The 19,977-nt window shown below is 43.0% G+C and overlaps 1 protein-coding gene across 1 annotated transcript in view; it reads left to right on the top strand.

Moving 5' to 3' along the window:
• mpv17 (mitochondrial inner membrane protein MPV17) overlaps window positions 1–19,977 on the top strand; it is a 46,483-nt gene that overhangs the window by 23,141 nt on the left and 3,365 nt on the right. The window contains exons 3-6 of the mRNA XM_060907451.1: window positions 3,052–3,167; window positions 12,237–12,329; window positions 15,363–15,458; window positions 16,521–16,553. Of these exons, the coding sequence (XP_060763434.1) occupies window positions 3,052–3,167; window positions 12,237–12,329; window positions 15,363–15,458; window positions 16,521–16,553 (338 nt within the window). The remainder of the gene's footprint in view (window positions 1–3,051; window positions 3,168–12,236; window positions 12,330–15,362; window positions 15,459–16,520; window positions 16,554–19,977) is intronic.

Here is a 19,977-nt window from a genome sequence, read left to right as displayed (position 1 = left end):
TGTTGGTTGCTATGACTGAAATAGAAGAACAGATAAAATTAAAGCCGCAAGCGGCCTCGACGGGCCCTCGCGCCAGCGGCCAAGGGGGGCGGGGGCATGCGTCCCCGCGAAATACCTTCCACAGCTTCTTCGGCAAGAGACATTACTCCCACAATGGCGACAAACCACAGAAATGGACACATGGCAACAATAGGGTCTCGCACTGAACGGTGCTCGGGGGGCGCTATAAAGGCCCTGAGGCCGGCCTGGATCTGGGCTTCTGGTTCTCAGTAGCGGTGGCAGTCTAAGAAAAAGGAGCCAAATTTCGTGCGTTGTCGACCATGGCAAGCGCCCCAATAAGGGTCTTGTAAAGAGTTTGCTTGCCAAGTTTGACAAATCAGAAGCTGCAATATCATTTTTGCCATAACCAGCACCCCCAGGGGCGAAAGTGCACAAAATTTGGCGTATATGTCAGGTGAGCTATGAAGAGTATGCGTATGAAGTTTGATGACAATTGAGTAAATAGAAGATGAGATATAGATTTTTGAAGAATAAATTTTTTGGTTTTTCCCATGTCAGTAGGTGGCGCTATGCTGTACATGAGCGATTATGAGTTGGAAAAATAAGTGTCTACAACAGCAATGTACTATCACAAGGTAGTGGTGTGAAGGAAAAGCATTATGGAATTATTTACCAAAAACCCGTTTTGGAGCAATTGCGTCGGCCAAAAACAGCGCCCCCCATGGACGAAAATTCCCAAAATGTGGTATACATGACATGGGAGGTAGAAAGAGGGTGGCCGTGAAGTTTGACCAAATTTGAGGAAAGTTTGGAATTTTTGCCCAAAAATAGCGCCCCCAGTGGCGAAATATCACAGAAATTGGGTAACATGTCAGAAGCCCAATGAGTGATTTGCGTGTGAAGTAAGAGCAGTTTTGAGCAATCAGAAGATTTATGAATTTTTAAGCATGTAAAATTTTGCATCGAAAATTGATTGACGTATAACTTCTGAACGGTTTATCCTACGTGAAACGTATTTAGTAACTTTTGTCAGCCATGTCTGTAGATGATGTGCATCAATTTTGGTGACATTCCTATGAACGGTCTAGGAGGAGTTGCGCCGTCTTCGTGGCCATGCATTTCGCACAAAAGTGAAATTACCTCACTTCCTGTTGGGTGTGGCTAATGCATTGGCATTACATTTTTGTCCGGCTTAGTGAGACATATGCGTACCAAATGGCATGCCACTACTACAAACTACATGGCACCCAGGCACCTTAATGCGGGAGGCCAAAATCACAACGACTTAGGGGGCGCTATAGAGGCCCTGAGCCCCGGCCAAGTTTGGGCTTCTGGTTCTGAGTAGCGGTGGCAATTCTCGGAACTGGTGCCAAATTTCGTGCGTTTTCGCCCATGGCAAGCGCCCCGAAAATGGCCCAACAGCGGAGAAAAATAAAGAAGAAGAAGAAGAAGACGGAAGAAGAAGAATAGTGAACTCTTACAAGAACAATAGGGCCTTCGCCCATAGGGCTCGGGCCCTAATAATGTGGTAAATTAGATCTGATCCCATATATTATATTATTCAAATATCCAAAGATGATGAAATCTATCAAAATAGCCAAACTAGGTCTACATTAGTTCATTACAACAAAAATAACTATTCTGACCCTCTCTAGTACAACCAGACCATGCTAAACCCAGTATACCCCCAGTTGCTAGGGTATCTGCTGTTGCCATGGCAACAGTTTATGCAAATGAGCTGAATTTGCAAAAATTTACTACTAGTTCCCCCAAGGACATATCCTGAAAATTTGGTGTTTTATATCTTGTCTTATTAAAAAAACACAACTTTTCACCCCTTTTTGGCTCACCTGAGCATACCTGTTAATTAGCTAATTAACAGGTAATTAGGGTTATAAATCACCCCCGAGCAGGTAAGGCTTTGCAAAAATCTCACTAGATTATTCCCCAAAGTCCACCCTTTCAGGAAATGTATGGTTTGTCAGTGATTCTCATGATATATTATTAATTAAGAAATAAAACTTCTTCATGGGCAATAAAAATGCCCATTTAAATCCAGCATGATAAGGGTTAGTATGCCTCCTTCACCTTTCATCCAGACTTGGGACTGGCCTGTGTGTGTCTTGTGGCTATTATCATCAAGGTGTATATAAAAAGTTCATTGTACCTCTATTTCTATTAGAATATCTACAGTGGTGAGAATTCAATATCTACAATGTTGAGAATATATGAGCCAAAGTTGAAACCATGACAAAAAAGGAAAATGTGTCTACATCACACAGGGTGGGTTACAGGCAAAGCTTATTCTATAAACAAGTTAGTTGCATGGTGAGGCAAAAGTTAGCTTATTCTAAAACTTATACAAACAATTGTTAATGTAAAACAGTAATCAACAGCATGTGTTAAACGAACAGAGAACAAGAACAGAATTTTTAAATGTAACTAAGAAATTGATAGAACAAGAAATGCAAGCAATAAAATATCAATGTGAACAAACAAAGATATAATAATGTTAGCAAAATATGAGTAATCTTATTTTCATTAATTTCACCTTTAAATGCACCAGAATGCACGAATATGAATTGAAAAATCAAAATTTTCCAGGGGAGGGCCCCCGGACCCCCCTCTTTGTGCAAGCACCTGTGGTGCTTGCAGAGGCTGCCTACGGCAGCTGTGGTTTGGGTACCACGCACATTCAGGCCACCACATTTTCCATTTGGGCCAGTAACTTTTCAATTCCACTGGCCCAATGGGCCACCAGTGGTAAATGCTTAATGTCTAGGCCTGATTGGTGCATGTGCACAAGTAGGTACTGTATACAGGTGATTGTCATTGTCCCTTAGTGTAGTGAAGCTGCCTAACTCAAGAACCTGGAGGAAACCAGTATTAAAATGAAAATAAATTGCAAAACTCACACAGTTACCCTGATCGTGAGATAAATCCAGGAACCTTGGAGCTGTGAGGACCAACTACTGAAAATTTTTTGTTTGTTTTTTTACACATGCTCTTCCCCCCCCCCCCCCCCCCCCCCCCCAAAATATCTCCCTACAGGCTCTCTGATGGGGGTGGGGGACGTCATCTCCCAGCAGCTGATTGAGGGGCACGGCTTGACGAACCACAGCTTTAGACGCACCACAAAGATGATGAGCATTGGCTTCTTTTTTGCTGCAAGTCAATTTTTAAAAATCTTTTTATTGCATGCCTCCATGGTTCACCAAAAGATGTGTGGGCATAAAATGGTGCTTAAAAGTTTGTGAACCCTTTAGAATTGTCTATATTTCTGCATAAATATTACCTAAAACGGCATCAGATTTTCACAGAAATTCTTAAAGTAGCCAAAGAGAACCAAAATAAACAAGAGAGAAAAATATTATACTTAGTCATTTTATTTATTGAGGAAAATGATCCAATATAATGCATCTGTGGGTAGTAAAAATATGAGACTCTCTAGGATAAGCAATTAATTTGAAGGTAAAATTAGAATCAGGTGTGTTTCAGTGAGTGAGGTGACAATCAGGTGAAAGTGGACATCCTGTTTTATTTAAAGAATAGGGATCTATCAAAGTCTGATTTTCACAACACGTTTGTGGAAGTGCATTAAACAAGCAAAGATGATCTCCGATGACCTCAGAGTTGTTGATGCTCATTTGGCTAGAAAAGATGGAATCCAAGCTGCTATCAATCCACATTCAGATTGTGTATAATTTTATATATACAGTGGTGCTTGAAAGTTTGTGAACCCTTTAGAATTTTCTATATTTCTGCCTAAATATGACCAAAAACATCAGATTTTCACATAAGTCCTAAAAGTAGATAAAGAGAAGCCAGCTAAACATTTCTGGTAACTGTTGAGCAGCCCTGCATACCGGCTTGGAGGAATTTTAGCCCATTCCTCCATACAGAGCAGCTTCAACTCTGGGATGTTGGTGGGTTTTCTCACATGAACTGCTTGCTTCAGGTCCTTCCACAACATTTCAATTGGATTAAGATCAGGACTTTGACTTGGCCATTCCAAAACATGAAATTTATTCTTCTTTAAGCATTCTTTGGTAGAATGACTTGTGTGCTCATTGTCTCGCTGCATGACCCACCTTCTCTTGAGATTCAGTTCATGGACAGATGTCCTGACATTTTCCTTTAAAATTCGCTGGTATAATTCAGAATTCATTGTTCCATCAATGATTGCAAGCCGTCCTGGCCCAGATGCAGCAAAGCAGGCCCAAACCAGGATACTATCACCACCATGTTTCACAGATGTGATAAGGTTCTTGTGCTGGAACGCAGTGTTTTCCTTTCTCCAAACATAATGCTTCTCATTTAAACCAAAAAGTTCTATTTTGGTCTCATCCGTCCACAAAACATTTTTCCAGTCGCCTTCTGGCTTGTCCACGTGATCTTTAGCAAACCGCAGACGAGCAGCAATGTTCTTTTTGGAGAGCAGTGGCTTTCTTCTTGCAACCCTGCCATGCACACCATTTGTTGTTCAGTGTTCTCCTGATGGTGGACTCATGAACATTAACATTAGCCATGTGAGAGAAACCTTCAGTTGCTTAGAAGTTACCCTGGGGTCCTTTGTGACCTCGATGACTATTACACGCCTTGCTCTTGAAGAAATCTTTGTTGGTTGACCACTCCTGGAGAGGGTAATAATGGTCTTGAATTTCCTCCATTTGTACACAATCTGTCTGACTGTGGATTGGTGGAGTCCAAATTCTTTAGAGATGGTTTTGTAACCTTTTTCAGCCTGATGAGCATCAACAACGCTTTTTCTGAGGTCTTCAGAAATCTCCTTTGTTCGTGCCATGATACACTTCCACAAACGTGTTGTGAAGGTCAGACTTGGATAGATCCCTGTTCTTAAAATAAAACCGGGTGCCCACTCACACCTGATTTCAATCAATGGGATGACAAACACCTGACTCTAATTTCACCTTCAAATTAACTGCTAATCCTAGAGATTCACATACTTATTTTGCCACTCACAGATGTCATATTGGATCCATCCATCCATTATCTATAGCCACTTATCCTGTTCTATAGGGTCACAGGCAAGCTGGAGTCTATCCCAGCTGACTATGGGCGAGAGGCGGGGTACACCCTGGACAAGTCGCCAGATTATCGCAGGGCTGACACAGAGACAAACAACCATTCACACGCTCATTCACACCTACGGTCAATTTAGAGCCACCAATTAACCTAACCTGCATGTCTTTGGACTGTGGGGGAAACCGGAGCATCCGGGGGAAGCCCACGCAGACACGGTGAGAACATGCAAGCTCCACACAGAACGGCCCTCGCTAGCCACTGAGCTTGAACCCAGGACCTTCTTGCTGTGAAGCAACAGTGCTAACCACTACACCATTTATTTTCCTCAATAAATAAATGACCAAGTATAATATTTTTGTCTCATTTGTTTAACTGGGTCCTTTCTATCTACTTTTAGGACTTGTGTGAAAACCAGATGTTTATTTTTGCAGAAATATAGAAAATTCTAAAGGGTTCACAAATTTTCAGGCACCAGTGTGTGTGTGTGTGTGTGTGTGTATAATGTATGTGTGTGTATATGTGTATAGATAGATATCTCAGGGTTCTAACTAGGCCAAAATATCAGCATAGTGGCTGCCTTCGACCCCCAAAGCTCGTAGGTTCTACGTGCTCAGAGATGCATTCTAGTGCATTTCCTGGCACTTGCAGGCCTTCCTGAAAATGACACTTTTTTTTTTTAGTAATATTAATGAGATTTTTTTTTTTTTGGCCAAAAGTTGCTGTGATTTTGTTTTTGAATGAAGACTTAATTAATATTCAACTATATTGGTGACGCATGGAATAAGAATAAAACAACCAGTTGGTTAGGTGGCACTGAATCTACAGTGTTCACAGTAGCCCTGTGACACTTGCCTTGCTTGACAACAAATTTATCCATGGTGATCACATCCAGATGCAGATGATGAGATCTTTAATTACTCTGGGCCCAGCATCGGTAGGCCTTAGGCTAGGTCGGCCTTCCCCTACTGACCATTACTCAGAGGGTTTCAATGCACTGTGTTGCATCGTCAAAAAAATTTGCCATGGACCAGCACGCATTACGTCCGTGGCGTGGTAAGCGTCTCTTAACACGGTTGGCACTTTACTGCAAACGCAGCATAAGGAAGGTGGTAAACCAGACTAGCATGATCAGTGACTATCTCTACTCAGGCAGCTATGCACTGGGTGCTTACGTGGACGGGGAGTGTAGAACGTTCAAATGGTAGCACGCCGTCACTGCCGTGTGGGGATCAGAGAAAATTAAAAGAACACATTTTCAAGACTGACAAGTCTTTTCTTCGTGTGCAAGCGCATGACAAAAACAGTGTGACGTATGCACCTGCTGCCATGTTGGGTGATGTATAAATCCAGAATGCAATGACATGTACATAAGTAGTATATTTTAACATATTTTTTGATATTCTAATTGTTCTTATTTTTATATTAACCCAACAAACCTTTACATTTCAGACAATAAAGATCTTTGACAAAATAGAGTACAAACAATCGAAAAGCATGCAATAAAAACATCACTAAGCAAGTAATACTATTGGGCTAATTCTGTCTTTTCATAGACAAAGTAAAATCACTCTAATCAAAAGGAGCAATCGATGGAGATGAATTACACAAGGCACAGCATACTTTGGCGATCTTATCAAGTTAGATCAGCTTCCGATATTTTTTCTTAATTCTTTGCTTAACCAATTCACAAGTCGTATCTCTTTTGTACTGCTCCGTTTGAGATATTTGTAACCCCGTGACTTTGTCTGGCAATCACTTTCAATGTGCATCTCTGCTGGGAGGGTTTCAGGTACAATTTCATTTGACTCTGGTATGTCTAAAGCAAAAAGTGCATAAGTAAAACGAAGTTACTGGAATGTCATCGCTAATATCTCACCTGGCAAAGTTGACCCACATTGTTGTCCTTGTGTATCCAAACTCGCTCAAGTTTGCATTGGGTTCTAATCTGGCTTTCTTGGCAGATTTTTCATTTATCCTGTTGCTTCTTGATGCTGTGAGATCAAGACAAAAACTTAACTTATCGTGTCCTAATTTAAATGTTGGTGCCCAATCTGGATTTCTTTTATCGCGTAGGTTTGCCGGTGCTCCTAAAAGGTGAGAAGCAGAGTGTTCGTGCTAAAGCTCTAAAGTTCAGCTTAATCAACAGAAAACATAGCTTTAATTAGCAATGAGCTCTTACCAGATTGTGGCAGCGGGGGCGTGGTCAAGCGTCGGTCTGTTAATGGAGGGCAGAGTCAGGGAAGGTAAGTGGCAGAATCAGTGGCACGCCTCCTCCCCCTGCTAACAGGCGAGGCACAGCTGGCCATGCTACAGCTCCCCGCTGACAGCCGGCTGGTCTACGCTGACCTCCGCAGGGCCGTCCTCCAACGTGTGGGGCACAGCGGAGCAGCAATGGCAGCGCTTCCGTGCGCTGTGCCTGGAGGAGGTCTCCCGGCCGTTCGCGTTTGGCCAGCAACTCCGGGACGCCTGCCGGCATTGGCTGAGGGCCGACAACCGCTACGCCAAGGGAATCATCGACCTGGTGGCGCTGGAACAATTCATCGTCCGACTTCCGGAAGGAACAGCGGAGTGGGTCCAGTGCCATCGCCCGGCGTCGCTGGATCAGGCCATCGAGCTGGCGGAGGACCATATGTCGGCTGTTCCGACGGCAGGACAGCGTGTCTCCTCTTCTCTCTCTCTCCCCCCCTCTCTCTCTCCCCCCCCCCCCCTTTCTGTTTCTCATCCTCACCCCATTCCCCCACTGCGGGGGACGGCACCAGCCCGCTGCACCCACGGTGCCCTACCATTTCCTACTTCCGTGTCTGTGCCCCCCCAGGTGAGTGAGCTCTGAAACACCCGTGCAGAGGGAGAGCCTGGGCCGGTATGCTGGCACTGCGGAGAGCCGGGGCACCTCCAGCATCAGTGCTCGGCGATGGAGGTGGGCGCAGTGGTCCGGATCCCCGACGTGCCAGGGACCACCCTCTATCGGGCCGGAGCGTATCGCGTATCGGTGAGTATCCAAGGGGATACTGATCAGGCTTTGGTGGACTCCGGCTGTAATCAGACCTCAATACACCAAAGCCTGGTGCAAGACGAGGCATTGGGGAGAGCACAATTGGTGAAGGTGTTGTGTGTGCACGGGGATGTTCACAACTACCCTTTAGTGTCGGTCCACATTCTATTTCGAGGGGAGAAATTTAGAGTAATGGCAGCGGTTAATCCTCGCCTTACCCACTCGATAATTTTGGGGACTGATTGGCTGGGATTTCAGGAATTAATGTCACATTTAGTGAAGAGTGGGGCCTGCCATAATTTAGCGGGGAGAGGTCCCGGTGTGGCATTGGCAGGAGCAGCTGTCACAGAGCTGTCTGTCATCACCGCGTCAGAGTGAGGAGCAGCATGTTCCTCCTCCCTCTCTCGGGGAATCCCTCGTGGATTTCCCGTTAGAGCAGTTGCGAGACGAGACTCTGCGGCATGCGTTTGACCAAGTGAGAGTATTCGATGGTCAAACTCTCCAGCCAAACGTCACCCTTTCCTTCCCTTATTTCTCCATTATTAAGTATAGGTTATACCGAGTGATGCAGGACACTCAGACTAAGGAACCGATAACACAATTTATAATCACAAAGAGTCGCCAGGAATTTATATTCCAGGTGGCTCATTTTAATCCCATGGCCGGAAATTTGGGGCAGGATAAGACACTAGCCCGAATAATGGCCCGGTTCTATTGGCCAGGGATTCGTGGCGATGTCCGTAGGTGGTGTATGGCATGCCACGAATGCCAGTTAGTAAATCCCGCGGCCATTCCAAAAGCGCCTTTGCGTCCTCTGCCATTAATCAAGATCCTGTTCGAAAGAATTGGGATGGATCTCGTTGGGCCATTAGATCGGTCAACACGAAGATATCGCTTTGTTTTAGTTCTGGTGGACTATGCAACGCGATATCCGGAAACAGTGCATCTTCGCAATATCTCAGCACGTAGTATTGCAGAAGCACTCTTCCACGTCATCTCCCAAGTCGGAATCCCCAAAGAGATTCTGACTGATTGAGACACTACGTTTGTCACGCACACTGCGCAAACTGTATGGGTTACTGGGAATTAAGCCTATCCGCACCAGCATTTATCACCCCACAAACAGATGGCTTAGTTGAACGGTTCAATCGCACCCTCAAGAACATAATTTGGAAATTTGTAAGCGAGGATGCACACAACTGGGATAAATGGCTCGAGCCCCTGTTATTCGCAGTACGAGAGGTCCCACAAGCCTCCACGGGGTTCTCCCCGTTCGAATTATTATACGGGCATAAGTCGCGTGGTATTCTAGATGTGCTGCGGGAAAATTGGGAGGAGGGAACTTCAAGTAAAAACGTAATTCAATACGTTATCGACCTACACGCCAAACGCCACACACTCGCGCGCCTAACCCAGGAGAATTTGAGGCAGGCCCAAGAACGTCAAGTCCGTCTGTACGACAGGCACGCACCTTAGGGAATTCACACTGGGAGATAAAGTACTCGTGGTGTTGCCCACATCGAGCTCCAAATTGATCGCCAGGTGGCAAGGACCCTTTGAGGTCACACGGCGAGTCAGGGACGTCGCCTATGAGGTGCGGCGAACGGACAGGGGTGGGGCGTTACAGATTTACCACCTCAATCTGTTAAAACTTTGGAACGAGGAGGTCCCTGTGGCATTGGTGTTGGTGGTTCCAGAGAAGGCGGAGCTGGGGCCAGAGGTTCAAAAAGGAAAATTGACATCGCCCACCGCTCCGGTCCCCTGTGGAGACCACCTCTCCCCGACCCAACTCATGGATGTCACCCAGTTGCAGACAGAATTTTCTGCCGTATTCTCGCCCCTGCCCAGCCGCACCCACCTCATAGAACACCACATTGAGACGCCCCCGGGGGTGGTACTGCACAGCTACCCTTACAGATTGCCCGAACACAAAAAAAGGTGGTTCGGGAAGAACTCGAGGCCATGCTCGAAATGGGCATCGTCGAGGAGTCCCGCAGTGACTGGAGCAGCCCGGTGGTCTTGGTTCCCAAGGCCGACGGGTCGGTCCGGTTCTGTATAGACTATAGAAGAGTCAACACGGTGTCTAAATTCGATGCGTACCCAATGCCTCCTATTGATGAGTTGCTTGATCGACTAGGCATGGCTCGTTTTTATTCGACACTGGATTTGACAAAGGGATATTAGCAGATCCCCTTGACTCCATTATCCCGAGAGAAAACGGCCTTTTCCACACTGTTTGGCTTACACCAGTTCGTCACACTTCCTTTTGGGCTGTTTGGGGCGCCCGCTATGTTCCAGCGGCTTATGGATAGGGTCCTCCGCCCCCACGCCACCTACGCGGCCGCATACCTGGACGACATCATTCTTTATATTAATGACTTGCCACGACACCTAGAACACCTAAGGGCCATCCTTAGGTCGCTGAGGCGAGCAGGTCTCACAGCCAACCCGAAGAAGTGTGCGATTGGGCGGGTGGAAGTACGGTATCTGGGCTTCCACTTGGGCAATGGGCAGGTGCGTCCCCAAATCAATAAGACAGCAGCGATTGCGGCCTGCCCGAGGCCCAAGACCAAAAAGGGGGTGAGGCAGTTCCTGGGGCTGGCTGGCTACTATCGTAGGTTTATAACTAATTATTCGGATGTCACTAGCCCGCTGACTGATCTTACTAATAAGGGGGCACCAGATCCAGTCCAGTGGACGGAGCAATGCCAGCGGGCTTTCTCTGAGGTAAAGGCTGCACTGTGTGGGGGGCCACTGTTACACTCCCCTGACTTTTCTCTTCCCTTTGTTTTGCAGACGGACGCGTCGGACAGAGGGCTGGGGGCTCTATCCCAGGAGGTGGAGGGGGAGGACCGTCCAGTGCTGTACATCAGCCGGAAGCTGTTGGTGCATGAGGGCTGGTACAGCACCATAGAAAAGGAATGTCTCACTATCAAGTGGACCATCCTCGCCCTCCGCTACTACCTGCTGGGGTGCCCTTTCACCCTCTGTTCGGACCACGCACCCCTGCAGTGGCTCCACCGCATGAAGGATGCCAACGCGTGGATCACCCGTTGGTATCTGGCACTCCAGCCATTTAAGTTCGAGGTGGTCCACAGGCCGGGGGCGCAGATGGTTGAGGCAGATTTCCTCTCCCGTTGGGGGGAGGAGTCAGCTGCAGGCCGGACAGCTCCCCGGCCTGAGTCGGGCGGTGGGCGCATGTGGCAGCAGGGGCGTGGTCAAGCGTCGGTCTGTGAAATGGAGGGCAGAATCAGGGAAGATAAGTGGCAGAATCACTGCACCTGACGTGAATTAACGTGTTTGTGTGTCTTCCCTAGTGACCATGCCATATAAAAGGAGAGAGAGAGAGAGAGCAGAGGAAGGGAGCTCTCTCCCGACCAGAATGCATGTGTGCGCGCGTGTGAGAGAGTGGATGAGCTGAAAAGCCACATATACAGCAAAAAATAAGTTTCTGAGAACTCAGTTCTGGCCTGCCATGCTTCTGTGCTCCACCCACCTGCTCTGGTTCTACACAGATATAAAGTGGTCACCACACACGTGGATGTAATTAGTTTTTTCCTCAATTAAGTCCTTACGATGTATGTTTTTGAACCACAGCACACAGTGTTTTTCTGGACAGTTTTTATCTGTTTTGTCATCGTTTTTAATTATTTTGGGAATTCTGAAGAACTGTTTCTTTTTGTCACAAGTAGCATTATTGCTGCAATTATATACCCCACACAAAGGAGGCATTGTCTTTCTTCAAAGCCAAAGAAATCAAAAGAAAATTACGAAGCATTGCAGCAGCTCATACATGAAGCTCTGGTTCCTGGTTGTTGTTTATCATCCAACATGGCGGACGTCAAGTGTGACATCATTTACACATGAAGAATTAGTGTAGCGGCAACTTTTACAGGCATGTCAGCAATATTGTGGGCGTAGCTGTAAGAAAATGTTGCATATTGGCCTGATATGCTGAAAAGCCCTAGTTAGAACCGTGTGTGTGTGTGTATAATATATACACGTGTGTCACAAACCTAGGGCCTAGGGGTTACATAGTAATTTAGCCACCTGTTTTAAAAAAAAAGGGGGGGGGAACCTGCCTATCTACAAAATGTGAAGTGGGGGGGGGGGGGGGGGGGTTAAAATCTGTAATACTTTTGATGATTTGTATTTTATAACCCAGAAGAGGGGTGTGTTTTGTTTTTGTTGACTACAGGGACCAGTTATTGGTGGATGGTACAGAGTACTAGACAGACTTGTCATTGGGGCAGGTAAAAGTACTGCACTGAAGAAAATGCTACTTGATCAGGTAGGACAGTGTGTTCAGCTCCATTATACTATATCTAAAGGCATATTCACCCTAATCAGGATGCAAATAAAGTTCCAAAAATGAAATGTTGTGAATTGTACACATTTAAGGTTTTTTTTCACAGCCCAATAGCATTGAGCCCACTGTGTCTACGTTCATATTACAAGCTACTTTGCACAGTTATACATTTTGCTGAGGTCCGACATGTTGGTGTTTATGGTTCATATTTGTAACTATACGTTTTGGCAGGTTTATTTGAATTGATTTTAGCTCAGTATCCAATAAATGGGTTCTGCATTAGTCTACTGATTATAATCACTCCTGTTGTCTTCCATTCTTGTTTTGCTGCACTGCTGGCACTAGATAAAGTATGCCTTTCACCATCCCTTTCACTCACAGAGCATGGCCAGTTTCAGTCACTTGTCTCCTGGCCATGGGTAGCTGTGGGATCAATTTTCAGAGTTTTCAGAGCATATAAAAAGATGTCTTCTAATCATGAAATTCAAAGACAATCCCAAATTGTCACATGCTAGTCACTTGACCCAAGGACCACAATGGAAACAAGCGCTGTGCGCTTTGTGTTATCCTGGTATGATTGTTATTTTACATGTTTATACCGAATAAATCAATCAATCAATCAAATGGGATGGTAAAAATCCACATATGATGGTAAAGTATCCACAGACATTTGGACATGGAGGGTAGTTCATTTGATGGCATAGTAGTCAAACTCTGTCTATAAATAACATCTATATTGTCAGCTCGGTCATATATATATATATATATATATATATATATAAAATATGGAAATTACTGCCGTTTTTGTTGATTTAGCTGTCTACCATAGTATATTGGCATTTAAACTTAATAATGAATCTGATCTCAATGTGTAAACTTTCAGGATACAGTGCTTTTTATGTGCCCCCCCCCCCCCCCCCCCCCCCCAAAAAAAAAAAAAAAGTACTAAAAGTAATTGGGAAAACTAACAATCGTAATTATCATTTTAAATATTTTGTTGATAACCCAATGACTGCATCAAGTCTGTAACCCATATCCAGATGTGAACAAATTTGTTGGTACCCTAACAGCTCATTGAAACAATGCTTTATTCCTCCTGAAAAGCAATGAAATTAAAAGCAATTTTCTCCTGTATACTTGCATGCCTTTGGTATGTCATGGAGTAAAGCGAAAAGAAATGATTTCTTGTTTATTTTACAAATATATTCTAAAATAGACTGGAAAGATTTGTTGGTACCCCTAGAAAGGATGATAAATAATTGGATTATAGTGATAATTTTTAACCTTAATTGGTATCACAGGTGTCTCCAATTTTGTAATCAGCAATTCAGTCTGTTTAAATGGAGAAAAGTCATCACTCTGCTGTTTGGTATCGTCGTGTATGCCACATTGAACATGGACCAGAGAAAGCAAAGGAGAGAGTTGTTTGAGATCAGAGAGAAAATTATAGACCAGGCAAAGGCTATAAGACCATCTCCAAGCAGCTTGATGTTCCTGTGACTACAGTTGCAAATATTATTAAGAAGTTTATGTTCCATGGGACTGTAGCCAACCTTCCTGGACATGATCACAGATTTAACAAAAGGTTAGTGCCAATGGTAGACAAAGAACCAAGGACAACTTCCAAAGAGATAAAAGTTGAACTCCAAGGTCAAGGTACAGCAATGTCTGTCTGTACCATCGGTCACTTTTTGAGTGATAGTGGGCTCAATGGAAGAAGACCCAGGAGGACTCCATTGTTGAAAGAAAGAAGGCAGACTGGAATTTACTAAAATGCCTATTGACAAGCCACAATACTTCTGGGAGCATGTCCTTTGGACAGATGAGACAAAACTCAGTTAAGCAATCACATCAGCTCTATGTCCACAGAAGGAAAAAAATGAAGCTTTCAAAGAAGAGAACATCATACCTACTGTACAACATGGAGCCTTGGTTATGATTTGAGGCTGCTTTGCTGCATCTGTCATGGGATGCCTTGAATCTGTGTGGGGCACAGTGAAATCTCAAGACTATCAAGTCATTCTAGAGCAAAATGTACTACCCGTTGTCAGAAAGCTCTGTCTCAGTCAGGTCATGGGTCCTCCAACAGGATAAAGACCCAAAATGCATAGCTAAAAGCACACAAGAATGGTGAACAAAACATTGGACTATTCTGAAGTGGTCTTCTATGAGCCCTGATCTGAATCCTATCAAACATCTCTGGAAAGAGCTGAAACATGCAGTGTGGAGAAGGCACCCTTCAAACCTGAGACAGCTAGAGCACTTTGCTCAGGAAGAGTGGGCCAAACTACCTGTTGGTAGATGCAGAAGTGTCACTGAGAGCTACAGAAATCACTTATTACCAGTGATTGCTGTTAGAGGTTTTGCAACAAAATATTAAGAGCACCATTTATTTATTTGATCGGTTTATTTATTTTCATTTGATCGGTTATGTAAAATATTCAGTTGACTCCGTCAAAAGTGAAGTCTGATTTGTGTTAAACATGGAATAAACCATGATGGATGGCAATAGGTTTTATCAGTTTCAAGTTATTTCAGAGGTGTGTCTCTCTCTCTCACTCTCACACACGCCTGCATGTCAGTGTGTACATCACCACTTGCTGTTGTGGTGGTTTGTGGGTGGTTTTTTTTGTTTGTTTTTTTTTATTTTAAATATACTCCTCATGATGATGATGATGATCCTGTTCATCTACAAAGTGAAGCGCAGTCCAGTGAGTGAAGTATTTGGCTGAATCTGGGCAGATAATATAGCCCTGTATACTTCAGAATTCATCCTGCTGGTTTTGCCAGCAGTCGCATCAATAAATACAAAAGAACCAGTTCCATGCAAGACATGAACTCAACTTTTAAACCTTTTTATCTGCTTATTACTTCCTCCAACTTTGTTGGAGGTTGTTTTTACCTCTGTTTGTTTGTCTGTTCTCAATGTACTTCAAAGTAGTGGACGAATTTTGCTTAAATATCAAGTTTGTCATTGTCCAAATATTTATGGACCTATGCTTCTCACTTTTACAGGTGTGTTTTGCTCCTTGCTTTCTTGGAGCTTTTCTAGGAATCTACGGAACCCTCAATGGGCTCACTGTGGAAGAGAATGTAGCTAAGCTCAAGAGGGTTAGTGTCCAACTTATTCAGTTGGTCTATACTATTTCCATATATTAGAGTCCCTAAGATTATATAAATGTATGTTTTATATTTTTGAAAAGTATTTTTGTTTAGATTTAAGTTTAGATTTTTAATCAAACTTAAGGGCTTTAATAATTTTGAAATATCCCAAGTTTCCCCACTTTGCAGTCAGTACAAAATAGCCATTTAATCAGTACTTCTGCGTATTCTGAAACTAGGGATGGTGCATGCTCTATGTGGTATATTTAGGTGTTTTTATGCTGGTTTATGCTGCATAAATTATTTTATGCTATCATTTATCAACTGTGTGTACACAGTTGCGTACACGTTTCTATGCAGAGAATGTTTTTCTCGTGCATGATGGTGGTAGAAAAGTGTCATCGTGGGTAATGATTATTAAGCGCTCATCACACTTATTGTAAATCACATCATTATAATTGACGGCATAATTACTGATTTCAGTGCTCACAAGGTACCGACAGATGATGGAGAAAATCATTATAGATTGATTAGGAGATGCCTTGCTGAAAAGTTTGGCACATGTGCTTTTGCAGTAGAAGCTCTTTGCTGAGAGTGAGGAGTGGCTTATCGTTGTCACAGATATTTACATTATAGGAAGGGATTATGTAAAGTAATTTGCTTAATTATGAATTTATAGACAAATGATACATATTGCTATAGTCCGCTTTCACGTTAACTCTTGTGGGACTCCAAATTGCTGTTTCACTCAGGAATAAAACATAATGCTGTCTTTCACCTGATGCTTCTTTACCACACTTTTTTATTTTTTTTCTGCACTCGTCAAAAAAATAATACAAATGTAATTCATACAGCCAGTCTTTCTTGGTTGGCCTTTTGAAAAATTCACATTTTAAGTGAAAAAACCCTGTTCTAAAGCAGGTAGTTTTGAGGAGGCACTGGTTGTTAAATTTTCTTCATGGTTATGGAACACTTGGAGAAACTTGGTTTAGATTTATAACATAAAGATTATTATCTGCAGTTATTCCAATACATGTATTAAGCAATAACACTTTGTTTTGCACTCATTAGGACTATATGGATGCCTTGATCACCAATTACTATGTAAGTAAATTGTTTTGTAAAATTATTTGTAATGTATATAGATTTTTGTTACATTATCTCCAGTTTTATTGGCCCTTAGTAAAAATGAAAAAAAATTATAAAATAAATAAAGTGACAGCCTGGCAAAACATGGGCAGATTTTGATATTTTCTAGAATACATGTGACCTGAAATTTACAGGATTTCCTGCACTGACATTTGCCTTTTTTAAATGTCTAAGAATTTTATCAGCTCTAGCATTTGACGTCTGGTTACTCAAAAAAGTGAAAATGGAGAAAACCACATTTAAAGGTAGACTGCCTTTCAGATTTTTCAAGTGTAGGTCGTAAGAAGAATTTTTCCTTGCACCCAGTTATTTTTGTTTAGTGAACTGAAAGCTACTGAAGTCAAATCACAGACGTCCAATTGTATTAGGCTTTTTTTTTTTTTTTAAACAGAACAATTATTGAATTTAGGGCCACGTGGCCCTAAATTCTCCATGATTTTTTCCTGCTTCAACATGACCCACTTCAAGATACTATGTCATTCATCACGTGGTAGGCTTTCCCCGTTCACACAAGGCATTGTGGGATACAAATTTGAAGCAACAGAGAAAAATGGAGGACGTGAGTATGTGAATGAAACGTGAAAGAGCGAAGCTACAGTAACTCTGTACAATTGTGGTGAGCAGATAAGCATCTCAGAATGCACAACATATAAAACCTTGAGGCAGACAGGCTACAACAGCAGATGATCATGTTGTGTTCCACTTCTGACAGCCAAGGGCAGAAAGCTGAGGCTGCAGTGGGCAGAGGCTCCCCAAAAGTAGATAGTTGAAAACTGGAAAAATATAGCATTGGCTGCTGAATCTTGATTTCTGTTGAGGATCAGAAATCAGAATAGAGGCACACAGGGTCAGAATTTGGCACCAAGAGCATGAATCCATGTACCCAACCTGCCTTGTGTCAACAGTCCAGGCTGGTGGAGGTGGTATAATGGTGTTGGAAGGTTTTCTTATTACACTTTGGGACTGTTAATAGCAATTAATCATTGCTTGAATGCCACAGCTTATTTGAGTGGTGTTGCTGACCATGTGCATGCCTTCATGGCCACAATTTCCCATCTTCTAACGGGCCACTTCCAGCAATAACAATGCACCATGTCACAAAGCGAAAGTCATCTCAAACTGGTTTCATGATCATGACCGTGAGTTCAGTGTTCTTCAGTGGCCTTCCCAGTCACCAGACCTGAATCCATTAGAACTCCTTTGGGATATGATGTAAAGGAAGATGTGTAGCATGATTGTCCACCTGAAAAAAAAATCTGCAGGAATTGCATGTTTCATTAATCATTTCAACATGGACCAGAGTCTCAAGGGAATGTTTCCAACATCTTGTGGAATCCATGCCACAAAGATTTGAGGCTGTTTTGAGAGCAAAAGGAGGCCCTACCCTGTTTTAGTACAGTGTTCCTAATAAAATGCTCTGTGAGTGTAGTTTAGTGTTAAATGCTGATTATCAGTCTAATTTTCAGCATCATCCACATCAGTTTCCGTCTCATCACCTGAGGTGAAATTCTGTCAGCATTTAAACATGAGCCTCACCGTTGCTCTTCACTTGACAGATCTCTGTCCAGTTTTAGCTGTTTATGGGGAAAGGCTGATTTTAATTTAGTGAGTTCTGTTCTGTTGGCTAAAGTTCGTTATTAATGTCTTGTTTTTTTTTTTTTTTTTTTTTATTGGGTCATTACAATTTTTAAAACTCTGTGCACTATCGCCTGTACAGTGTGTGTGTGTGAGAGTAAGGGGTCTTCCCTGTTTTGATGTGATGAGACAGGTCCAGCACTTTCATTTTGACAGCCACTATGTAATTACAATTGAATGTGATTTTAGGCTTAAGTCCAGCTATGAGTTCACTATGGGACTGCGTGCCATTCATTTCATGAGAAAAGCGCCCTCAGGCATAGGCAGATCAACCACATTTGTCAGTGTGAATGTAACCTAAATTTTTTTTTTTTTTTAATTCGATTGAAGTATATTTTCTTTCAACAGATGTTAAGGTATAATATTGGTAGAAAAACAAAAAATTTGGACGCAACCAAAATTTTTCATTGGACTTCAGCCACAGACATTCAGTGGGTTTTCCCAGACTGCCACAAAACATCTTTGTGGCCACACTGAGAATATGGAAGAAACCCCCCACACACACACCATTCTTTTTTTTTTTTTAAATAAATGTACTAGTGCATCTCAAAAAATTAGAATATTGTGAAAAAGTTCAATGTTTTCTATCAGTTATTTAAGAAAGTGAAAGTTATATATTATAGACTCATTACACATAAACTAAAATGTTTCAAGCATTTTTCTATTTTAATTTTAATCAGTATGGCATACAGTACAAAACATAAAAAAAAAATCTCAAAATATTAGAATATTTCATTTTGAGTTTGAGTAAAACAGTATGAACACAGTGTATCTCTCGGTCTAGTTCAGTACACACAATCACAATCATGGGGAAGACTGCTGACTTGACTGTTGTCCAGAAGATGATCACTGATGCCCTCCACAAGGAGGGTAAGCCACAAAAGGTCATTGCTGAAAAGGGTGGCTGGAAAAAGTGCACAAGCAACAGGGATGGCTGCAGTCTTGAGAGGATTGTCAAGAAAAGTTGATTCAAGAACTTGGGAGAGCTTCACAAGGAGTGGACTGAAGCTGGTGTCAGTGTATCAAGACCCATCACGAACAGACATCTTCAAGAAAGGGGATACAACTTTCGCATTCCTAATATCAAGCTACTCCTGAGCCAGAGATAATGTCAGAAGTGTCTTATCTGGGCTAAGGAGAGAAAGAAATGGACTGTTGCTCAGTGGTCCAAAGTCCTCTTTTCAGATGAAAGTACATTTTGCATTTAATTTGGAAATCACGGTTCTAGAGTCTAGAGGAAGAGTGGAGAGGCACAGAATCCAACGTGTTTGAAGCCCAGTGTGAAGTTTCCACAGTCTGTGGTGATTTGGGGTGCCATGTCATCTGCTGGTGTTGGTCCACTGTATTTTATCAAGTCCAAAGTCAACACAGCCATCTACCAGGAGATTTTAGAGCACTTCATGCTTCCATCTGCTGACGAGCTTTTTGGAGATGCTGATTTCCTTTTCCAGCAGGACTTAGCACCTACCCACAGTGCCAAAACTACTACCAAATGGTTTACTGACCATGATATTACTGTGTTTGATTGGCCAGCCAACTTGCCTGACCTGAACCCCATACAGAATCTATGGGGTATTGTCAAGATGATGAGAAACACCCGACCCAAAAATACAGATACGCTGAAGGCCACTATCAAAGCAACCTGGGCTTCAATAACACCTCAGCAGTGCCACAGATTGATCACCTCCATGCCACACCGTATTGATACAGTAATTCATGGTAAAGGAGCCCCAACCAAGTATTG

Source organism: Neoarius graeffei, chromosome 2, assembly GCF_027579695.1.
Source record: "Neoarius graeffei isolate fNeoGra1 chromosome 2, fNeoGra1.pri, whole genome shotgun sequence".
Lineage (NCBI taxonomy): Eukaryota > Metazoa > Chordata > Actinopteri > Siluriformes > Ariidae > Neoarius > Neoarius graeffei.
Note: the sequence above shows the minus strand (reverse complement) of the source record. Positions and strands in the feature narration are given on the sequence as shown.